This window comes from Glycine max, chromosome 8 (assembly GCF_000004515.6).
Source record: "Glycine max cultivar Williams 82 chromosome 8, Glycine_max_v4.0, whole genome shotgun sequence".
Classification (NCBI taxonomy): domain Eukaryota; kingdom Viridiplantae; phylum Streptophyta; class Magnoliopsida; order Fabales; family Fabaceae; genus Glycine; species Glycine max.
In genome coordinates, this window is record NC_038244.2 from 11788949 (window position 1) to 11812051 (window position 23103).

Here is a 23103-nt window from a genome sequence, read left to right on the forward strand (position 1 = left end):
AAAAGGAATGCTAATATAAAAAGTCATATTCTTTAACACACTCTTGTTATTAACTAAAATACAAGTCCTTTTATTTTTGGAAACAAGACTAATTATTTTTTTATAAAAAAAACTAACTAAATAAAAAATAAAACCCAACTTATATAAATTTCATTCAATAAAAATGTTTTGTACATACTTTTTTTTTTTGGGTAAATACTCATTTTGGTCTCTAAAAATTTATAATACTGACCTATTAATTTTTGAAAGATGAAAAATTTAAATTTAATATTTGAATATGTAAAAAATGTGACATATTAGTCCTGTCATTAATCCATCTTTGTTAACATAATAACTGACAGTTATCACATGTCATTCATATGATTGTCATGTAATTGAAAGTTAAATTTTCAATTTAGTCTCTAAATTTAACGTATAGTCATTTTTATCTTAAACTTAATTACATACTGATATTTTGGTCAATGAAAGTACTTTTAAATTTTTAATTAAATATTATAATGCACATAAATTATTAGCATGGTTATCACCATATTTCTTTATTTCCATTTCATATCTCTCATATTTTTCACTTTCCTCTTCCACATTTTGTAATTCATCTTAATTTTCACCTCCACTATCTGCATGCAAAATTCATAATTTATTCAAAATTAATTTTCAGACACATGGATAACACACGACAATCATGCAGATGACACGTGACAATTATCAATACATAAGCATAAACCTTAATGTTAATGACAAGATTAATATATCACACAATTTGTTCATCGAAGGACTATTTTATTTTTTTTATCTTTTACGGACTAATATGTTACTGCCACAATTTTCACGGACCAAATTGGTATTTATCTTCTTTTAAGAAAAAAAAAACGAAGAAGAAAAAAGAGTAAAGGGCCCAAGCCCATTAGTTCCAAATTATTATTACACGCTCTGTTTGCTTCGTCTGTTCGTCTCGCGCAAGGAAGAAGCCGCCTCAGCCACTGACTGTTTCGTGGGTTTCTCTTTCGCTTTGTGAAGCCTCAAAACCTTCTAAAACCCCTTTCACTATTCCTATGCATCTTCTTCTTCTTATCTAATCCGTACTTCACCTTCAATTGCTTCGAGTCTTATTCTAACTGGTAACAAACCTTCTCTTATAATATTTTTCTTCAGTCCGAAATATAAAATAAAATAAAAAATGGAACCTTTAAATGTCTAATTTTTGGAAATGGGTTTTATGTTTGATGATTTTTCCATGTGGGTTTTGTGGGAATTAAGGAGATAACGTCGTCGTCGTCGTTGTCATTATTTGGAATTCATATTTTTTGTTTTTTTATACGTGGGTTTTGTGGGAATCAGCTATCAGAAGTGGAAGTAATATGGTGTGTGGTTCTGTTTGTAGTAAAAGTTGAGACCTTTCAATTTTTTTTCTCTGATTATGTGAATTTTCTTTTGTTGGGGTTATAAGCTTATTTTGAAAATTCTGTTTTGAATTGTTTGAGGGATGGTGACATTAGTTTAATGTTTTACTATGTTTCATTATCTGTGGTGTGGCTGAGTTTACATTTATGGTGGTTTACATGCTTTTGAATTAGGTAAATGGTGATTTTGTGAGATGGGTTGTGATTGTTTGCATGTTTTTTGATATGTAAAACGGGCCCTTTGTATGCGCTTTATATTATCGTTCCTTTTGTGGTATGTTGACATGGCTGTTTTGGATTTTAGAAGGAGGAAATGGCTGGAAAATCGGGCAAGGGGAGGAACAGAAAAGGGTCCCATAATGCATCCAGTGCTTCAGAATCTGCAGTCCATTCCGATGTTCCTGTGAAGGATAATGTGGAAGTCACTTTGGAATCAGCAAAAGCTGATGCTGCTGAAGTTGCAGCTGGAGGCGATTCTATTGTTGCCAATCCCGAGGTGAAGGAGAATGAAACAGCAACTGAAGGGAGCCAACAAAAGCAAGGTGAAATGGGCTTGACACTTTTATACATTTGCATTGCCATGTTTAGTAGTTAAGGTATTTAAGTGTATTTTTGAAGAAAAAACAGTCCTATTTTAAGTGCATCTTTGAAAATGATTTTTAATTGTGGTTCTCAATAGCAATTATGTCCAACCACATTGTGACTGCAGTTGTGGCCGCATTGGTGCGTTTGTGTGAAATTGTGGTTGCCATAATAAACTTGAAATTACAACCACAATTACAATTTGAAACCATAATTTGAGTGTTTTTTGGAAGTCCCAAAATTGAATTCTGTTGCCATTCCACTAAGTATATTGACTACTCCTTGTGCTAGCTTGAGTGTTTGTTGCTTTACAATTCATGCTGTGCTGTAGAAGCTGCCATGTCATTGGACAAAACTAAATAAAAAAAAATTAATGGCATGAATCCCCACTCATAAGTTTTGTGGAAGTAACCAAATTTGTCCTATGGTTATTAAAAAATGGTGTTATTTTCATATCATCTGCAGAAATAATTTATGCTATTAGTGTAACAGCAATTTCACCTGTGGATAATACTCCCAAGTCCCAATTGATTATTCCAAATTCAAAAGTCAAAGTCAACCAATTCTTGCAAAATTGTGTCTCTTTGAAATTTAAAATATCAGCAATTTTAAGCACGTGCCGAGTCATTTGTTTTTCACTATGGGTAGTTTTTATTTGAGGAGGAAACAATTGGTATATTCATTCTTGCCAACTTTAGATCATAGCTGGCAATAGTGGCCTGCCATAAAGGAGAGGCTGGGATGTTAATTGTGAGGCATTGATAATTTGTTGTTCAAATTTAGTCATGGTGAAAATTGTCAATTTAATCAAACTGATTTCATTCTTTTATGGTTATGGATATGCCAGAACTTCAACTACCTTTAATGACCAACATTTCCCAACTTGATCATGCAGGTGATCTTCAACTTTACCCTGTTTCTGTTAAAACACAAACTGGGGAGAAGCTTGAGCTTCAGGTGCGTTAACTTCATTTGAAAATTTTGACTATTACTATTTCACCTTGAGAGAAACTGAGGAATCAAGTTGTTCCAAGATGATCTTGTCAGAGATCTAACTATTTCCATTCATTCATTATTGATTTAAAATTGTTTGAACATTTAACTATTTATCATATCCGTTTACATCTGTTACTATTTCACATGGAGAAAAGTTGAGAAATCAAGCTTCCTCTAACTTATATAATCTATTCACAGTTGAATCCTGGAGACTCTGTCATGGATGTTAGACAGTTCCTCCTCGATGCTCCTGAGACATGTTTTATTACATGCTATGATTTACTTTTGCATACAAAGGATGGATCCACTCATCACCTTGAAGATTATAATGAAATTTCTGAAGTAGCTGATATTACTACTGGTGGCTGCTCCTTGGAAATGGTTTCTGGTATGTTAATGAACTAGTAGTAATATGATGATTAAACATTGGTGGATTATATAATATGATAAATCCTCTTTGCAGCATTTTATGAGGATCGATCTATAAGGGCCCATGTTCATCGTACAAGGGAGTTGCTTTCCCTTTCTAACCTCCATGCTTCACTATCAACATCACTTGCCCTACAGAATGAGATAGCACATAATAAATCTGCAAATTCAGGAGGTATGGGATAGTTCTCTTTTCCTTTATTGAATTTTGCTGTAATTAGTTGATTTGTTCTAATTTGAGGCATGGGATAGTTACTAGTCTGCTTCATTTCCTGGAATTATCAGATACCTTGAAACCTGAAGTTCCTGAGCTTGATGGGCTTGGTTATATGGAGGACATCGCTGGCTCATTGGGTAATTTATTATCGTCCCCATTGAAGGATATTAAATGTGTTGAGAGCATAGTGTTTTCATCCTTCAATCCTCCTCCAAGCTATAGAAGGTAACACAAGAAGCATCCGCTTCAGTTAATGTAATTCCATTGCCTTGTTTAGTTTATATGCAGCTAACGAGGCCATTCTGTGTTCTGTAGGCTTGTTGGAGATTTAATTTATTTGGATGTGATCACTCTTGAGGGTAACAAATTTTGTATTACGGGGAGTACAAAAATGTTTTATGTCAACTCAAGCTCAGCGAACAATCTTGACCCAAAGCCAAGTAAAGCTACTTTTGAAGCAACAACTCTTGTTGCTCTCTTACAAAAGATTAGCCCCAAGTTCAAAAAAGGTATTGAAGTGTGATAACTCATTGTTTAGGACTTAAAATTTTCAAAGAATTGCTTCAACACCAAAAATTTATTACCTTTTGTTCAATTTTGAAGCTTTCCGTGAAGTATTGGAGGGTAGATCAGCTGCCCATCCTTTTGAAAATGTGCAATCTTTGTTGCCACCTAATTCTTGGCTTGGATTATACCCTGTTCCTGGTGAGCTTTACCTGTCATTTTGTTTCATCAGCGTTTCTTTTCAAATTTTTTTTTGTTGTAGTTCTTTATCTGGATTTGATGATAGTTTTGCCTTTATTTTAGTAAGAGCACATTAATTGAACATCTTTCTTTTGGCGCATCTACAGTTTGGTCTATTTGGCTCGGTAGTTTTCATGCATTGTTGGTATCATATGCTTCATCAGAAGGAAGTTATTCAGCCATTTTTGGCAGTGTGCTACTATCATATATTTGCTTGATGAATATATTTCAAAAACTATATTGTTATAACAATGAGTCAAATCAGAATAACAGATGAAATAAACTTTTGAAACAATGGTCCTACATTGCAACTTGTTTTGGATCTGAAATTTATTGTTGATTAAGGATGATTGGGAAACTCCGATTTCTAGTATGTTATTATTAATAATGATAACAAGAGCTTAAGCTGAGTGTTGCTGAGTTGAGAATTTCATGAATGATTTTCATACAAGCGTAGATAATTTGAAATGAATTTGTTAAAGAAGAAGTTGGAGTAGCCAACTGTTGGCGAAAGCAATGTAGAACTGTTTCTAAGATGATTTGATCATCTAAGAAGACCAAATAGTGAATCTCAGACTGGCTTGATGTATTCTTAATTTGGTTTCACGTGTTAGCAGACCACAGACGCGATGCAGCCAGGGCTGAGAATGCTTTGACACTTCTTTATGGCAATGAACCAATTGGCATGCAAAGAGACTGGAATGAAGAGCTGCAGTCTTGTAGAGAATTTCCTCATACCTCTCCACAGGAGAGGTGTTTTATTTTCTCTCATTCGTATTAATGGAATTTTTGGGACTAGTCTTGTTCTTTAGTTTGGTTGGTTGGCAATAACTTATTATCATTGATTATATTTGTTTCTTGTGTGATTTATTCATTGCTGTAGGATTTTGCGGGATCGGGCACTTTATAAAGTGACGTCAGACTTTGTTGATGCAGCTATTAATGGCGCTATTGGAGTGATTAGTGGTTGCATTCCTCCAATAAACCCAACTGACCCTGAATGCTTTCACATGTTAGTGGGTCTTTTAAATCCTGAAACTTTATTTTCTTGAAATTCTGAATAGTTATTCCTGCATTCTAATAGTATATTATTTTAAAATGTTTTAAAGTAATGTCTAGAGGAAGTTGCATGTTACATTTTTCTTCTTTGGGGTAGGGGGTAGGGAAATAGGGAGCGGAAGATAATTGTTCCTTGGCCCAGAAATATTACTAGTAAAAAGCATATTCATATAATTTGTTGGTATCTTTGATATTGCCTCTTTACTCACATGAGTTTTCCTTTGTACTTGGAATGCCTTTTGGCTCATTGCTGTAATTTATGTGAAGGTATGTGCACAACAATATATTCTTTAGTTTTGCTATTGATGCTGACCTTGAGAAGCTGTCAAAGAAGCGTGTGGATGCTAATTCAAAAACTTGGAGCTCAGGCAATTCGCAAAGTTCTTCTGATAAAGCTTCCACTCTACTTCATGGAGAAAGTCAGGTTCCTAATGGGGGAAAAGATGACGGTTCAAGTTCAGAAGATCTTAATGGCACAGAAATTACTCAAGATGTTTCTCCAGAAGCTCAGCTGGCCGAGAATGAGCAAGCCACATATGCTTCTGCAAACAATGATTTGAAGGGCACAAAGGCTTACCAAGAAGCTGATGTTCCTGGACTTTATAATCTTGCTATGGCTATAATTGACTACAGGGGTCATAGAGTGGTAGCTCAGGTGTGTAGTGAAGGACAAATTTACCTATTGCTGACTTTATCTTTTTTCATGAAAGTGTGGTTATAGTTCATGACATCAATTTACTACTGGTGTATGCTTGTCTAAGAAGCATAGATATGATTATTTGATGGTTTAACCAATCCATTTGCCTTTTGGAATTATTTGCTCCGAAAATATTTTGAAATGCAATTGAACGGATTAGAGCTTGTCAGAACAGCTTCACAATGGTGAGAAAAAAGAATTAGGACATGCTGAAATGTGTCAAGATGGTTTTAAAACATGGCAAGTCATTTGAATTTCTTATTTCTAATAGCTTATAGCCTTATAAGGATGAACATATGTTGTATACTATTTTTCTTCAGTTATTTTCTTTATTATTATATGAACTTATTTTTTTATATTCATTTCAGTACATAAATGGCTCCTTTATATTGTAAGAATATTGTTAGCTGTGCAGGAAAAAATGTTTGTGATGTCCTAAATTGCTTTCTATTAATAATTCTAGATTGATTATGAAGTCTATAGAAGTTTTATGTTGTTTCACTTGAGCTATGTGCTGGATTTGTACTTAAAAATCTGCTTAATTTGTTGTTTTGTAATTTGAAACCTTATGAACCCTTATTCTAAATTTAAATTGTTGTTTTGATTTCAAATTGTATATTGTACTGCAGAGTGTCTTACCAGGCATTCTTCAAGGGGACAAGTCAGACTCCCTCTTGTACGGCTCTGTTGACAACGGAAAGAAAATTTGCTGGAATGAAGACTTTCATTCTAAGGTAAGGAAGAAGGGTGTGGCAGTTTAACTTTAGGTAGATTGTCTGATTTGAGTTGTAAGCATTTTACTGAACTTACTGTGGGTGAATTTAAATTGTAAGAAAATTTGTTGGTAGGTGAAAAAAAATAAGTATGTTTTAATTTTAAATTGCATTATATGTGAAGTGTAACTACACTTTCTTTTTGCCCTGTGTTCTTTATCAATTGGTATTTTTTCTGTATCTCCTGTGTTCCATATCAGATGAATTGTGTTTTGTCTTCTAAGCTTGTTTATGTTATTAGGTGTCAGAGGCTGCCAAACGCCTTCATTTGAAGGAACATTTAGTCCTTGATGGATCTGGAAATCTTTTCAAATTAGCTGCACCAGTGGAATGCAAGGGCATTGTTGGTGGTGATGACCGGTAATTTTAGTTGGTTATTTACAGTTCGCGTGCTTTGTTGGTGACATGTTCTCTGCAGATTTCCTAATGCATCATTTGAAAGGCATAATTTCCAATTACAAGAAGTTTTTTACTTTAAGATCACTACTATATTTTTTTCCTTTTTGACTCCATTCTGGCTACTTTTTTTGTATGTTATTTATTGTTGAATATATGTTGTTGAATGCAAGTACATTTGAAGTTAACCTAAGTTGTTATCTGTTGCAACCTTCTTAGTTTAGTTTATTATATCCTTTTTTTTTGTAATCTCTATAGCCTGTTGTGCTACTGTTATGCTCTGATGCTTTGCTCTTTTTGTAACCAAATCAGACATTATCTTCTTGATTTGTTGAGGGTAACTCCTCGTGATGCCAACTATACTGGACCTGGTTCTCGATTTTGTATCTTGAGGTCAGAATTAATCAGTGCCTATTGCCGGGTAAGTACACCATGTTGTTAAGAGTATGTGGATTTTCTTTTGTATTTTCAATTTTACACAGCTGGCTCTTTGTGGGAACAGGCCCAAGCAGCAGAGATATTGAAATCTAAGGAGAAGAATCCTCAAGAGGCAGACAATTTGGTCACTGATTCCCAAAATGCTGCCGAAGCTGATCACCTGGTAAATGATTCCCAAAATGCTGCTGATGCTGACCAGCTGGTAAATGATTCCCAAAATCTTACTGATGCTGACAAGCTGGTAAATGTTTAGCAGTGTAACATATGCTTGTCCCTTTCTAATTTATGTTTATCTGAAACAAATGTATTTATCTAGACCTTCATGCATTTATCTGATATCAAGTTGAGAACAAATTTGTTGAATTGCTTAAATGAAATGCACTCAGCTGGGCATATATTTATATTTATATCTATTTATGTATTTATATACATTTCAGAATTTTTTTTGGAAGGCAAAAATATGTATATTATTAATAAACAGAACAGTACCAAAGGTACTGAAGATAACAGATACTAGACACAAAAGTGCCACCTTCCAAAAAACAAACAAAACCCAACAAAAACCCACCACAAGGACACCAATACATTTAACCAGTAAATTTAACCAAAGGCCTCCACAAGATTGGTAGACCAGTGGTTAAATAATGTATTGAAACCTTTCTCTCCAACTTTTAGCCAAGACCAAGCTAGAAATAAGGCATCATCCAACACTTTTTGAGGTTCAAAAGGAATGCCCTGAAACAGCAAGGAATTCCTATGCTGCCAAATTGTAATAGATAAAGCAATCCACCACCCGCCCCTCCTACTATGATTTCTCCCTGCACCAAATCCATCACAGAATTGGATAAAGTGGCTAGCAGGATCAGCTGAGAAAGCTCCTATAGCCTGAATCCAGCACATGGATTCCCACCACAGCCCCCTAGTCATTTTGCAATGGAAGAATAAATATATACATTTCAGAATTAATTACATTTAAGAAGAGTAAATATAAATGAACTTTCCTAAGTACATAAGAGTAGCACTATGTATGAACATTCATGTATCCTAGACTTTAATGTAGCAATTCCCAGTATCTAAAAGATTTGATTCCAACATCAATTCTGAAAGGAAAGTACCTGTTTGAATTTATTTAGTACCATAATCACTTTATTGCTTGTACATTTGTTTGAATGTTACTGCATGATACCATACCGCACACACTTTATCTATCCAGGTCCTGTGGGATCAAAATAATGTAAAAGATATTTAGTAACTTGAGTATTCAGTTGATGTATTCACATGAAGGATTACGTCTAGAATGGAAAAGCAGAAACATTAATTTGAGTATTCTTGTTTGCTCACCTTTTATGTTTATTTCTTCTTTATCTTTTTCTTATTTTTCAAAATATATCTTAACTGTATGATCCAACCTTTGGTTCTGATGAAAAATAGTTTTGCTTTTATGCTTGACTAGTTGTCTGGTTGAACAACCAAAAATAATGCTTGTAAGGATATCATGTTTTCTGTATTTGACTGATTATTAGTTTATGTCTGGTAGGAATATCGTCTTTGTGATTAAGTTCCTATAATTGCATGTGTAGACTGTAACTATGTCTTTTACTTGCTTTTTTGCAGGACTCAACAAAGGAAGAAAAAACTGAGGATGTTAAAGTGCTTGCTTCTGTGACTACCAAAGCCTCTGATGGTTGCGAGGATATTGTTTTTAATCCCAATGTTTTCACTGAATTCAAACTTGCTGGGAGTCCAGAGGTTTTCCCCCCCTTTTGCCTTTTTTCTACATTTAACTACAACTTTACTTTCTCTCTCCATCTATGTAAACATTGTGATTGCCCATTTATTTCTCTGTGGTGCGCATGTGTTGAAAACATCACAATGCCTCGTAGCATAATATTCTTACATTACTGCTTTTGATCACATTCACCAGGAAATAGCAGCTGATGAAGATAATGTTAGAAAAGTTAGTCAATATCTTACTGATGTGGTACTTCCAAAGTTTATACAAGACTTGTGTACACTTGAAGTTTCACCAATGGATGGCCAGACATTAACTGAAGCATTGCATGCTCATGGAATTAATGTTCGCTATATTGGCAAAGTAAGCACTGTGTATTTTGGTATACTGAAATACTGCTGTAATTATTCTTTTTGAAGCTGATAAAGTGAATTACGCTCCGTTTAATATATATGGTGGTTTGCTTGCGTACTTTTGATAATTCTTTTATTACTTCTGAATGCCCACTTTTCTGTAAAGGTGGCTGGAGGGACTAAACATCTACCTCATCTGTGGGATCTTTGTAATAATGAAATTGTTGTCAGATCTGCTAAGCATATTATCAAGGTGAGAAAAGCTCTTGTACATTAAGAACTTCATTTACCCTTGATCTGCTAAGAATAGTATGAATCTTGATTTAATTCATGCAATTAAATCCAATTCAGCAAGCTTTCTGATACAATCAGAGCAAAAGCCCAACACTCAAAACTAGTATTTTTTATTTCATTTTTATATAAAAAAAGCATTTTTCTTTTAGAAGTTTTTAAATATGCAAGGAAATAGTGATGTGGTATCTTTTTAAATAGTGAAGTTTTGGAGGGTCTGAACCATGCTGTCACTATCATACCCTGAAAATTAAATTTGTCTTTTTGACTATTTTGACTTAAATATTGTTTTAAGATTTATATTTGTTAGCTATATAATGGGTTGGTTGTCCTAAAAATGCTATCATCTAAATGTTTGTAATGCTGTATCATGTGAAAAATATATTTTATGCTATTTCTAATTATTGATTATGAATCTTATGATTAATGATTTCAAAATAGGCTTCCAATCCATGATTTGACTCCTGATTTGATAACCATGTTTTGTATAACTTGAGTGCTTTAGACTTTAGTTTGCTAGTTCTATAATTTTTGTCCTGGTCGACTATGCATATATCTTATTCATGTTTTAGCTGATAAATGATTGTTTTTTTTAACTGCTATAAGATATTACTTGAGCATGAGAAACATGATATATTTTGTTGTTGACATGATGGATCATTCAGAGTAGGCCAACATACTCTGAAAATAACTTTCTTAATCCACTTGCATTGAGAACATGAATAATATTTAAGATCATGTTTCTGATATTCAGGACTTATTGAGAGAGACAGAGGACCACGATCTTGCACCAGCACTATCTCATTTCTTAAATTGCCTATTTGGAAGCTGTCAAGCTCCCGGTGGAAAAGTTCCTGCTAATTTCACGCAGTCCAAAACTCCTAGAAAGGCATGTCCTTTATGGCTGTCTATCAAGATAGCTGCAACTTAATTTGCTAGTTTTTTTGTGCTATGATCACTTCAATCAATCTGTGAACTTCTCCTTCTCTTTTTATTTAGGCTGTACGGAACACATTCTGTTTTCTTGTCTAATTTTATAAGTTTTTAAGTTCCAGTTAATTAATCTATGATCCTGTCTTTTTTTATTTACAGGAACATGCAGGGCAACGGTCTCCAGGAAAACATTCCAAAGGGCAGGCTCGGTGGAAAGGCAGGGCATCTTTAAGAAAGACTCAACCTTTGTATGCGAGTATCAGCTCGGAAGTTCTTTGGTCAGACATTCAAGAATTTGCAATGGTTAAATATAAGGTATGGGCTATTACCTAATCTGAATATATAATATTAACTGGGACATTGAGGTTCGGTGTTTTCCTATCCATTTAAAATAAGTCTGAAAGTATGCACATTTTGTTATTTTAACTGTTTTTAGTCGAATGAGGGCTTGCCTTTACACAATAGTAAGGATGTAGGATTGTGAGTTGTGACCTAGAGGCCCTGTGCTCAAATCTGGGTAACAGCCTCTGTGCATGCAGGGGTAAGGCTGCACACATCTACCCTTCTCAGACCCCTCCTGCAGGGGCAGAGCTATGTGTTCTTTGAAGTCCCCAATTTCTTTATTCTCTTTCATTTCACATGCAATTTCTTTTGGAAAATATGTATTTCTTTTCTAGATTGTTTACAGCAATGTGTTTTTTTATGCTTTGTGTTTCTATCCTTTACATCTTAACTCTTCTTCTATACATTGTAACTTCAAATCAATTTGTTGCAGTTTGAATTACCTGATGATGCTAGGTCTCATGCCAAGAAAATTTCTGTTATACGTAATCTCTGTCTGAAGGTAAGCACAAGATTTTACAATTTAGTCAGTACACATTTGAATGTTTGTGGTGTAAATAATTGTTACGGATTTTTCATGTCCCAACTTTTCTAATCTTTTAAAGAGTTCCAATAGTATGAAGCTCTTGAAAAATACCAACTTGGTGATCTTTTATATCATGTAAAATGTTATGACTATTTTTTCCTTTTAATGTTGCAAACATAGTGATAATTTTCTAAATTTATAATACATTCGGTATTTTAATCTCTCCAACTTTGTTCATGTGTTTGTGTTCAATGCATGCTTGCACTTGCTGTTGACAAATATTTTTAAAATTTATTGGTCATGGTATTGGTAATACTTGTGAATAGTTATTGGAACTCTTATCTATATATTTATAAAATCTGTCCAGCACCTTGCCACGTGTTGGCTGCTGGATTCTGGACAGTAAAAAATCTTTTTTTTTTCATTCTCTTTTTATAAAATCTTAACATTGATTTTTTTAAAATCCGTGTTTTCGGCACAGGCCCACACCTCGTGTTGAATATAACTGCTAAACTTGTGAGTGGGTTTTGCCATATTTGGTTTTCAGGTTGGTGTAACTGTTGCAGCTCGTAAATATGATCTTAGTTCCGCAACTCCATTCCAAACATCAGATGTCTTGGATATCCGTCCGGTGGTCAAGCATTCAGTTCCTTCCTGTTCAGAAGCCAAGGAACTTGTGGAAACTGGAAAACTTCAATTGGCTGAGGTATTTACCATGCCTTGTATTGTTTTTGACCTTAACATGAATTAATAAATACATTTTAAGCCACGGGGGTTGGCTACTACTTAAGTGGTTTGGATAGTTTGTAGCAGATCATAGGCACTAACCACATACAATGGAAAGGGATTGAATACAATTCACATTTTGGGTGAAGTAAGCTACAATGTTATTGGTATCTGTGGCATTTTTTTTTTGTTAAATTGAGATTCTACCTTTTGGGTGAAGTAGTGTTAAAGGTTAATGGAAATCTTAACAATTTTGTAGTGGGCTATCTTCTTGAAGTTGCACAAGAGTTGGTATAACTTCACTAGAGTTGAAGTAATTATGGTTCATAAGACGGAACTCTTAAATGTGTTCAATACTGTGATGCGATATAAATTGCTGAGGCTTGATTTTATTTAGTTATTTATTTCGTTTTCCTGACTGAATTTGTTAATGTGTAACTTGAGACTTTGGAACTATAGTATTTTGGTAAAGCTTGAGTACTCAACACTCAGCCAAAGAAAAGAACAGGCAGTACAAGCATAAAGTAATATAAAAGTACATATACAAAATACAAAAGACATTAGTTCTAACAGTGTAATTTATTGTTTGTTGCAGGGCATGCTCAGTGAAGCCTACACTTTATTCTCAGAGGCATTCTCGATTCTACAACAGGCATGAAATTCTGATTTTGTTGTCTTTTCTTGGATGACATGAGCATGAATTAATTACTGTTAAATGGGCTGCAGGTTACTGGTCCGATGCATCGGGAGGTTGCTAATTGCTGTCGGTATGTCAATAATTGTTTCTATCATGTTGGCATGATCCTAAAAGTTTTTATACTTAAATCATAGTTTAATAATGATATGAAATTCTGCATGCTGTGCTGAATATTTACTATTTAGACCGGGATAGTGAATGTGAATTGAATCTCGTCATTTTCAGTTGCCATTCCTTGTAAAAAGATTTATGGCCAACATCTGTGTCCTTTGTTATAAAATCCTGCTTGTCAAGTTTCAGATGATATATTTGTATGTGGTATATTTAATCCCTATTGAAAATATTGTATTTCAGGTATCTTGCCATGGTTTTGTATCATGCTGGAGATATGGCTGGGGCTATTATGCAACAACACAAGGAACTAATTATAAATGAACGTTGTCTTGGTCTAGATCATCCTGATACTGCTCACAGGCATTCCCTATTTTATTGATCTTCTTGGTTCTTTCCTATTTTATTGTATATTGGAATCTTACAAATTGTGATGGACCAAAAATATAAATTGAGATAATCAGGTTACAGAATAATTGGGATGTATGCATGGTTTTGAAAACTAGACTAGATTGGGAACCAAGCTGACTGTTCAGATGTCTATAACTGAGTTTAAAAGCCAGTGTCAAATCTAATTTTGAACATTCGGTCATTGTTGAACAGGTTCAGGCTATTTTTTTTTTTTTTTGAGCCTATGTTGACTTCATTTTGTTTTTTCAGTCTTTTCCTTTTCCTGGTTGATGAGAGTTGTTAAATTCAGTCTTGACTCAAGTTTTTAAATTGTTGCCTTTCATGATTTTATGCTTATTATTGTGTACATCTTTAAAGTTTTGGCTTACTAGGTGTGTCATGAAGCCATTTGATTTCAGATATATTTCAGTTTATTTGAATGGTTTACTTGTATACTCACTCTTGCCATATATATATATATATATATATATATTATTTTTATCTATCTTTTTGCATTTATATTTATACATGTATATTCACAAACCTAGTTCTACCCTTGGTTGACCACAAAATCTTGAACCTCTCCTGTAATCAGTTCAAGGACTGGTCTGGTTTTTAAAACATTAAGTGTATGTTATAAGAAAGTATGATCAAGAAAAATTTGTGATATTTAGTACTGTTGTTGCAGTTATGGAAATATGGCTCTGTTCTACCACGGGCTTAACCAGACAGAACTTGCACTTCGCCATATGTCCCGTGCTTTGCTATTATTAAGTTTTTCATCGGGGCCAGATCATCCTGATGTTGCAGCAACATTTATCAATGTTGCAATGATGTATCAGGATATAGGAAAGATGAACACAGCTCTTCGTTATCTACAAGAAGCTTTAAAGAAGAATGAAAGGCTTCTTGGAGAGGAACATATTCAAACTGCTGTTTGTTATCATGCTCTTGCTATTGCATTTAATTGTATGGGTGCTTTCAAGCTCTCTCACCAGGTAAGTGTGGTGGTAAAGTTGAATTCTGATAGTAGCAGTAGGTGGTTAACAGATTTTGGCATTTGGTTTGACAGCATGAGAAGAAAACATATGATATACTGGTCAAACAACTTGGTGAAGATGATTCAAGGACACGGGATTCGCAGAATTGGATGAACACATTTAAGATGCGTGAGCTACAGGTATCTGTACAGTCCCATAACTCAGAATTATACATCCCCACATGGCATCAATTTACTGGCGTACTTAAAAATGTATTCTCGAGAGACTTGGAAAATTTAAGAGACTAATATTATAACAAGGGGAATTAGGCAATTATCACATCAAACCAGGCAATAAACACTGGAGGGAAGAGAAAGATAGATGAAGATAGTATTTTGGGTGTAAGTGAGATAGAGATTCGACAGAATGACAATGATAGATGACAGGAGGCTCAATGACCAAGAGGCAGAAGAGTGGGCTTCTAGGTTAGCTGGTTAGGTGGGTTTAGGTGTTATACTTTTATGAAGGCTAGCAAACATATCAATATGTATTCATCAGCATTCCCATATTTTGTGACTTGTGAGCATTTGCAGACAGGTTGAATTATCTGACAATTGTCTTAAATAATTTCCATATTGGCATAATGCAGATGTTTTGGATTAGACTATTTTATACTTTTTTATTTTCTGTGAATTATAAATTACATTGAAAATAAACTTTCATTGTAGTTTCATTGTAGTCATGTAGTATTGACTATTGACATTTCGCAACTTGTTGACAGATGAATGCTCAAAAACAAAAGGGTCAAGCTCTGAATGCTGCTTCAGCTCAGAAGGCTATTGATATCTTGAAGGTAACCTATATTCGTTTTATTTTTGCATGCAATATGATAAGACAGTATCTATAGCTAGTGATCATGTATTCCTTGCTTGTATACTATCTAGCGTAACTGTAAACAGGGAGATACTCAGTAGGTCTAGTTTATTTTTTGGTCAAAACTTCTCTACTTTTACATTGGTTCTATTTTTTCCTCCTAACATTTCATAGGTTTGCAACAATCTCAGTTGTATTTTCTTTTTCAGAGAATTTTATTTCCTTCAAAAAACATAGGACTATAGAAGCTTCCTAACGTGCTAGAGATTATTACATTTTGTTCCAGTTGATTTCCTATTCTATATTCTGTCATTTCTTTGGTATTTTAATTCCTACTAAAAAAGGATTTAATATTACAGGCTCACCCTGATTTGATACATGCATTCCAAGCTGCCGCAGTTGCTGGGGGATCTGGAAGTTCAGGTGCATCTGCTAACAAATCTCTCAATGCTGCAGTAATGGGTGAGGCACTGCCCAGAGGAAGGGGAATTGATGAAAGGGCTGCACGTGCAGCTGCTGAAGTCAGGAGAAAGGCTGCAGCAAGGGGCCTGATGATACGTCCCCATGGTGTACCAGTCCAAGCCTTGCCTCCCCTTACCCAACTTCTGAATATTATAAATCCAGGTGTGACTTCAGATGCTGTGGACAATGGAAATGCAGATCGAGTAAAGAAGGAAGCAAATGACATTCCTCCAAGTGATCTAATTGATACCAAGAAAGGCCAAACAACTCCTGTGCAACAACAGGAACAAGCTCCGGTTGGTTTGGGCAAGGGCTTGTCATCATTGGATGCAAAGAAACAAAAATCGAAACCAAAGACTGGTGCTTGAAATTTTGAGTTCAAATATTCTTTGTGAGATGGTTGGATTAACGGGTTACTTTTGCTCAGTTTTTTTCTATGAAGAGGGTTGCAGCGATCCGAAGTAATTTTGTCTTTTTTTTTGTTGCCCTTTCTATGTAGATTTGGTATATTTAAACATCCAAGTGAATGCAAGTGATGGTAAAGAAGTGCATTATTATTTTTTCTTTTGGTCAATTACTGGTAATTTTTAAGTAAACTATATATTTGGGGGATACAGGGTAATAACTATGATTTTGACAATGAACCCTGTAACTAATTGAATTGACTGCTGAATTGAGGCACATTCAATGCATAATCTACCTTGTAGAAATTTTTGCTGCAATTTTGTATGACATTATTATTATTAATAAAATTGGTGACATTTTCTGTGAATTCTATACTGAATATATAAGATTTTCAGTAGGGTTTGGTGCCTAGATTTTCTAGTTCTAGTGTCACCTTTATTGATTCAGGTTACCTATTCGGAATGGAAGAATTGCATCAAGTGACATTTTTTTTTGCTTTACTTAAATTCATAAGTGACTTGTATCAGTTTTGTTCTGACAAACCATTTTTTTAGATAATTCTAAACCCATGTATTTAATATATGAATATGTTTTGAAGTGCTTGATTTGTGTGTATGGTTTGTTCATGTGTAGTAAGATTTGAAGTTATTCGAGAGTGAGATTATCCATGCAAATTGATATATTCTGTATTGAATTGAGTAGTGGGTTGTAAGATTCTAACAAATCAGGTCAACTTTTGGTGTGTTTTTCTTCCTGGCTACATGCTTCTAATGGTTATTCCTGTAATTACGAGAAAGTGGTTGAATATAGTTAATTAGATAATCGTTTAAATTGGTAAAATCAGGTGGTTAAATAGTTAATTTTCTTAAATATGATATGAAGGGATTTAGTATAGTTGGTTGAACAGGTGTGGAAGTGATAAGTGTTGTAAATTTTTTGTTATAATATTTAATTTCTAAGGATAAAAATAATAATTTGATCCTTAACTGAAAAATTGGATATAGGAATCAAATTAAGAATGTGTTATATGTACACGGATTAAATATTAAGGGAGTTAATATTTAAATGTTTTTTTATGTAGACTAAATTATATGTTTAATCCAATAAATTTTTTTACAAATTTGTAAAAGTAATTATTGTAAAAAAATCATTAATTTTATTATTCTTAACAATTTATGACTAGAAAGCAATATAAAAAAAATATTTATACTGTTAATTTATACTTTTACAAAAAAAATTTAAACAATTAATTTTTATGTATAATAAGATTGATCATTTTTATAATAATTATTTTAAAAGTAAATTTATTATTATTTTTAACTAGTTGACGGATAAAAAAAATTTATACTAAGGGACGTTTGTTTTACAAATAATTTTTTTTAGTCTGGGAATATTTTGTCTAGGAATATAACATGAGAGTGGTATTTTCAGGTATATTAAAAAATGTATTTGGTTGAGTTATTTTTTTCCTAAGAATATATATTATAATTAGTAAAATATTCTTATTATAAAAATTCTAGTTACAGCCCTTGTCCTCTTCCCATGTGTTCGAATACGATAGTGAAATAAGAGCAAGAATTGCCTAATAAAAAAGGAGTATTGGAGGGAAAGAAAAAATTATTGTAAAATGTAAGAATGAAATTGATAGTAAATCAAATTGTGAGAATATTAATTGAATAGGAATAAAATTTGCATTGACAAAGAAAGTAGAAAGGTCAGCAAGAGGAGTTATTTGAATTTTTACTCATACAGGAATTCTATCCCATGAGACTAATTTTTTCCTGCCCCTTTTGTAAATTGTGGGATTATCTATGATTGTGTATTTCCTGAGGATAAAATATATCCTGGTTCATTTTTTTTTTATGACTTCAAAACAAAGGTAGAATAATTTTTTTTCGGGAATAATAAAATAGTCAATAAAACAAACGTCCCTACCTACATGAAAATTAAACCTTAACAATGAATTATTCAACGTGGCAGAAAATTTGAAATTATTATGATTTTTTTCGGCAAGAAATCATACAAGATTGTGTTCGAATTGACAATATTTTGATCATTATTTTGAGAAACTATTGTCAGAGATATTCCTAACATAATTACCTAATTGTTAATTCTAGAAATTGAAGAGAGTAGAAGTTGAAATAATAATTAGAAGGTGAACAAATCACGAGTCGCCACAGTAATTAAAATGCTGATATGATAAGAAGTGTATTTGAAAATTTGTTGGAAAGAGAGAAACCCCGTACATTTCTGTTAAAACGTGAAAATCATATGACTTCATGCCTAATGTAAAAAAATCACATCTCCACGTGAGATCAAACATACTAGAAATTGTGAAAATTTTGTTTAGATGTGAATGTCAGAGTTGGTGCTTCAAGTTTTACATATTATGAATAGATTGAGTATATATATCATCTATTTGGGTAAATTTTTTTAGAAATACTTTTAAGAGACAATTTTTTTTTTAAAAAAATGAAATGAAATTTAGATAAGCTAAAATTATCTTTTCATTGATTAATCATTAATTGATTTGTAGAAGTTCTCTCATATAACTTTTCTAAAAGATGAGAAGGCATCTACAAATTAAATAATGGCTAACTGATCTAACTTTATCTTGTAAAGAAGTTTATTGCATTTTTTTCTTCTTATTTCTTCTCTTAAAAGTATTTCTGGAGAAGCTTTCTCATACAGTACCGGACATTTTTACTGATAGTGTATCTTAGTGGGCAGAAAACATTTTATATATTCGAACCTGACTGGAGGGAAGATCATAATTTTTAGTTTCAAAAGCAGTCTCCATATAAATTTCAACATAAATTCTTATATGTAATAATGAAGAGCTACAAAACTCATGCTAAACATGCTAGGTCTTTATGATCCTTAAATCAAACTATGAAGAAAAAGAAATTAAGGGAAAAAATGAAAAAAAAAAGTAAAAAAAAAAATTCACCTGGTCCTAAACTCACTCCAGGCAAATGTCAGCATTATTTTATCTAATTACAATTGCTAACTTTGGCACACTAAAAAATCTTCCATCCTTTTGCTATCTACATGCAAATAAATCAAGCACAAGTTCTAGTGTAATGCTTCTCATTACTTGTACATTTGCACTTTGCCTTACAATCTGAGAGTATCTGCACGAGGAGAAATAAATTTAGTTAGACACTATAACTTTGGTGGAGTTTAATGTGTATATTCTTTTCAGAATTTATGGAAAGATTTATACTTCTCTAGTACCTTAACTTTTTGCTGCAGGTCCTTAATATACTCAACTGCCAAATCTAACATATCTGCTGTGCTTGTTTGCTGCCAAGGGAAGAATTATAAGTTATCATCAACTTTCAAAGTGAGTGAAATTTCAATCAAATGGAATTTCAAATAAAGTTACCTTTTCTGATTTTGGAAAAAGGTCTTGCAGTTTCTTGATTCTTTCACTAATTCTTGTTCTTCTTACCTGAGGATAAAAAATATAAAACCGTTAAGTTCATGGCCTTGTTAGTATGGAAATTGACTAACTGACTATAGATTTAAAATTGCTAGATGTGATAGAATTTTACCCTCTCTGCAATACTTCTTGGGTGAGTGGCAAAGCCTCTTTTGGCTCGAATTTTACAAGGAACAGAACCTTGAATCTGAAGAAACTTTTCTATGGATGACATCTTAGTAGAAGAGCTAGGTAGACTCAAATGGTGAGTCAAACCCAGATTTTGAAAGCTGAAATCTGCTTCCTGATGATGATAACAACAATTTTCAGTGATCAACCGTGAAAAATTTCAATTGGTTGAAAGTAAATTCATAAACTAAAAGTTCAATTGGTCAATATAAAATTTGTTACGTACCTGAGATTCCAAAATATTTGAAGTGGAAAACATGATTTCATCTTCATTCTCTGTTTTTGGGGCATTGAATGCAGAACTTTCCCATAATTCATTGGTGAAGCTAGGTATGTAACATTTTGAGCTACCATTGTCATTTACTAGGTTTCTACTTTGGTCACAATTTTCTTCTAGGCTTTCATTTCCATTTTCGGCTATTTGTGGCAACCGTTTCAAGCATGAAGATGGCCTAGATGAGAAAGTATGAGAACTATGCAACCCACCAGTTGATGCAGTAACTAGTCCATTTGAAACATCATCGGCTTTAAAGCTTCCTACTTCTCTCAATGCTGCAAGATCTATAATAAATAGAGAAGTATTCATTAGTCATAACATCAAAACTGTCTTTTTTATTATTATGCACAATTGCATATATATATATATATATATATATATATATTATCAATTTTGGGAACATATTTAATGAGAGATAAGAGAAGTCAATTTTGAGCATACAACCCTCACAATGATTTACTTAAACCTAATCTTACTATTTAATTTGATTCTATAGTTAAGATTAACATCTCTCATACTCTTTTTTACCTCTCACTTAAATATGCTTCCCATTCTCTGCAAGAATAATGTAAAAAACTAACTCTCAATTACTGTACTCTAATATCATTACAACAGAAGAAAACAGGGATGTGATTTGATTTAACAATAAGTATCTTGCTAGGTGTAGTTAATTCTGAACATTTCAACGATATATGGTGTTGATTTTGAGACTGATTAGATAGAGCAAACATGTTTCATTTTTCACTTATATGAGAAAACATTAATAAACCCTAGGAAAAAAAATAAAAAAGCTAGCAAGCAAGAAAAAATGCATACCATTTTCAATGGAGAAAAATGCAGCAGGGGAACTCTTTTGCCTAAAGAGATTGGAGCAATTCCTGATACCCATTTTAGATTGAATGGAGTCCTCTGAAGCCATGGAGTGCACCACACCAAAAGAGCCATCAAAAGCACTGCCAGAAGCACTGGAAGATCCACCATTTGGCAAGCCTTGAATTTGCTGAGATTGGTAAATCAACTGAGAGCCACCATAAGAATAACCATTCTGTTGTGGTGGCTCTTGTGGAATAGATTCCCCTATTTCCTGCTTCACAGGCTTGCCTCCAAATTCTTGCAAAGCTTCTGAATTGCTCCATCCATTGTTGGATGGTAGCAATTTGGATAACATGGTCTCCATTTCTGAACTTGTAGATGGAAGATAATGCTGCTGCTGCTGCTGCTGCTGATGATGATGATTCTCACTTGTGAACGATTCCTCGTTGACACAGCCATGAATGGTGTTGTCAATGAGGCTTGCCAGCAATGAGCTTGGAGCAGAACAATACCTCAATAGTCCAGAATTGGGTTGGTGACAGTGTTGTTGTGGATGTCCAATACTTGAATCCATGTCTTGGTTTTTCCTTAGCTGATGCTCCACATCTGAGTAATTGAGAACAGGACTATACATAACACTCATCTTATCTTTGCAATTACCTGAAAATCACTCAAAAAGATTATCATCATTATAATTATAACTTATAATTCATCTGCATAGCTAGCTAAGCAACTTTTCAAGACATGGTAGTATACTAATAATTTAAAATATGAATACTGCCTTGGTGAGGTTACTATGCATGATATCTCAAAAAATTATGCTTCCATGGGAAATTCAAACTATATGCTCAACATCTTTCTTGAGTTAGAAATGAAAAAAAATAAATTTATTTCAATGATGACAAAACAACATTTCAGATGAGAATTTTTCTTGAATTCCGTGCCCACTGCAATCAAATTAGTTTTGGGGACAAGAAAGCCCAGAAAATCTTGAAAGGCAATAAAGGGCATACGTGTAACTCAAATTTTGGCTGATTCAAATCCAAGTTTCTTCTTTTGTCTTTCAGCTCCTTGAGTCTGGCTTTCAACTCAAATGCATACACACGAACACAGTTGAGAAGAGGAAGAAAATAAACAGCTGTGAGAGTAGAAACTAGAAAGCAGAGATTATTGTTTTGTCTTGCACCTGTGGCATATTTATGCAGTTTCATGTTCAGTAACAACCCTTGTGATTCCACAATAATAACGATTATACCTTGATGACACGAGGGGGTCCATTGTGTAACCATGATTTTTCATTCTCTTGCCGTTGACCACTAAAGTCCTTGAACTAGAAATAATCAAAATCTTACTCTTGGGATCTAAATTTGGCTTTGCATATTGAATAGTGAAAGTGGATAATTACATACTTTTTATTATTATTATTAGACTTTCTAAATTCATAAAATTAAAATAGAAAATAACCACAAAGATGTACTAATTTACAGAAGCATGCTGTGTCACGTCACTTTTCTGTATCTTTGGTTACTTCTACTTAATTTTTTGTTAGACAAATTAATGACTTGAAGAAACTGTATTAAAAAATTAAATAATAAATAAAAAAACCTATACACATATTGAAATTATAATAAGTAGTTGCTAGATTTTTCATTCTTTTGGCCAAGAGTATCTTTAACTTAAAATCAGTTCTTTCACGGTGTCAATATTATTAAAAATGACTTTTATCTTTTCTAACCAAGTTTCTTCAATATACACGATTAAGATTTAAATCCCTTTATGTTTAAGAGACTCGTGCAATTTTATGAAAATTGCATTTCATATTAGGAAGAATAACTTTGCTTATAGATC

The 23103-nt window shown here is 33.3% G+C and overlaps 2 protein-coding genes across 3 annotated transcripts; one reads left to right on the forward strand and one right to left on the reverse strand.

Annotated features, from left to right (window-relative positions):
- The first annotated feature begins 932 nt into the window (after nucleotides 1–932).
- Nucleotides 933–16690, forward strand: LOC100816894 (clustered mitochondria protein). 2 transcript variants are annotated; one of them, XM_006585281.4, is made up of 29 exons: nucleotides 933–1118; nucleotides 1705–1942; nucleotides 2878–2939; nucleotides 3177–3366; nucleotides 3442–3582; nucleotides 3693–3849; nucleotides 3940–4133; nucleotides 4228–4329; nucleotides 4983–5121; nucleotides 5252–5380; nucleotides 5695–6082; nucleotides 6754–6858; nucleotides 7139–7257; nucleotides 7606–7714; nucleotides 7796–7972; nucleotides 9346–9480; nucleotides 9656–9826; nucleotides 9983–10069; nucleotides 10862–10996; nucleotides 11200–11355; nucleotides 11816–11884; nucleotides 12456–12614; nucleotides 13230–13286; nucleotides 13361–13401; nucleotides 13686–13805; nucleotides 14521–14830; nucleotides 14905–15012; nucleotides 15594–15665; nucleotides 16045–16690. In XM_006585281.4, exons 2-29 carry the CDS (start codon nucleotides 1714–1716, stop codon nucleotides 16513–16515), a joined length of 4332 nt encoding a protein of 1443 aa, XP_006585344.1. In that variant the 5' UTR covers nucleotides 933–1118; nucleotides 1705–1713; the 3' UTR covers nucleotides 16516–16690. The 2 variants fall into 2 exon arrangements, with proteins under 2 accessions (XP_006585344.1, XP_003532873.1); XM_003532825.5 differs by having other exon boundaries at nucleotides 4986–5121.
- A 2663-nt stretch (nucleotides 16691–19353) lies between these two features.
- Nucleotides 19354–22465, reverse strand: LOC100812802 (transcription factor bHLH130). Its single transcript, XM_003531382.5, has 7 exons — nucleotides 22269–22465; nucleotides 21259–21915; nucleotides 20392–20726; nucleotides 20110–20280; nucleotides 19941–20006; nucleotides 19790–19858; nucleotides 19354–19686 (listed from the first exon to the last, which is right to left on the reverse strand). Exons 2-7 carry the CDS (start codon nucleotides 21896–21898, stop codon nucleotides 19615–19617), a joined length of 1353 nt encoding a protein of 450 aa, XP_003531430.1. The 5' UTR covers nucleotides 21899–21915; nucleotides 22269–22465; the 3' UTR covers nucleotides 19354–19614.
- Between the last annotated feature and the right edge of the window lie 638 nt (nucleotides 22466–23103).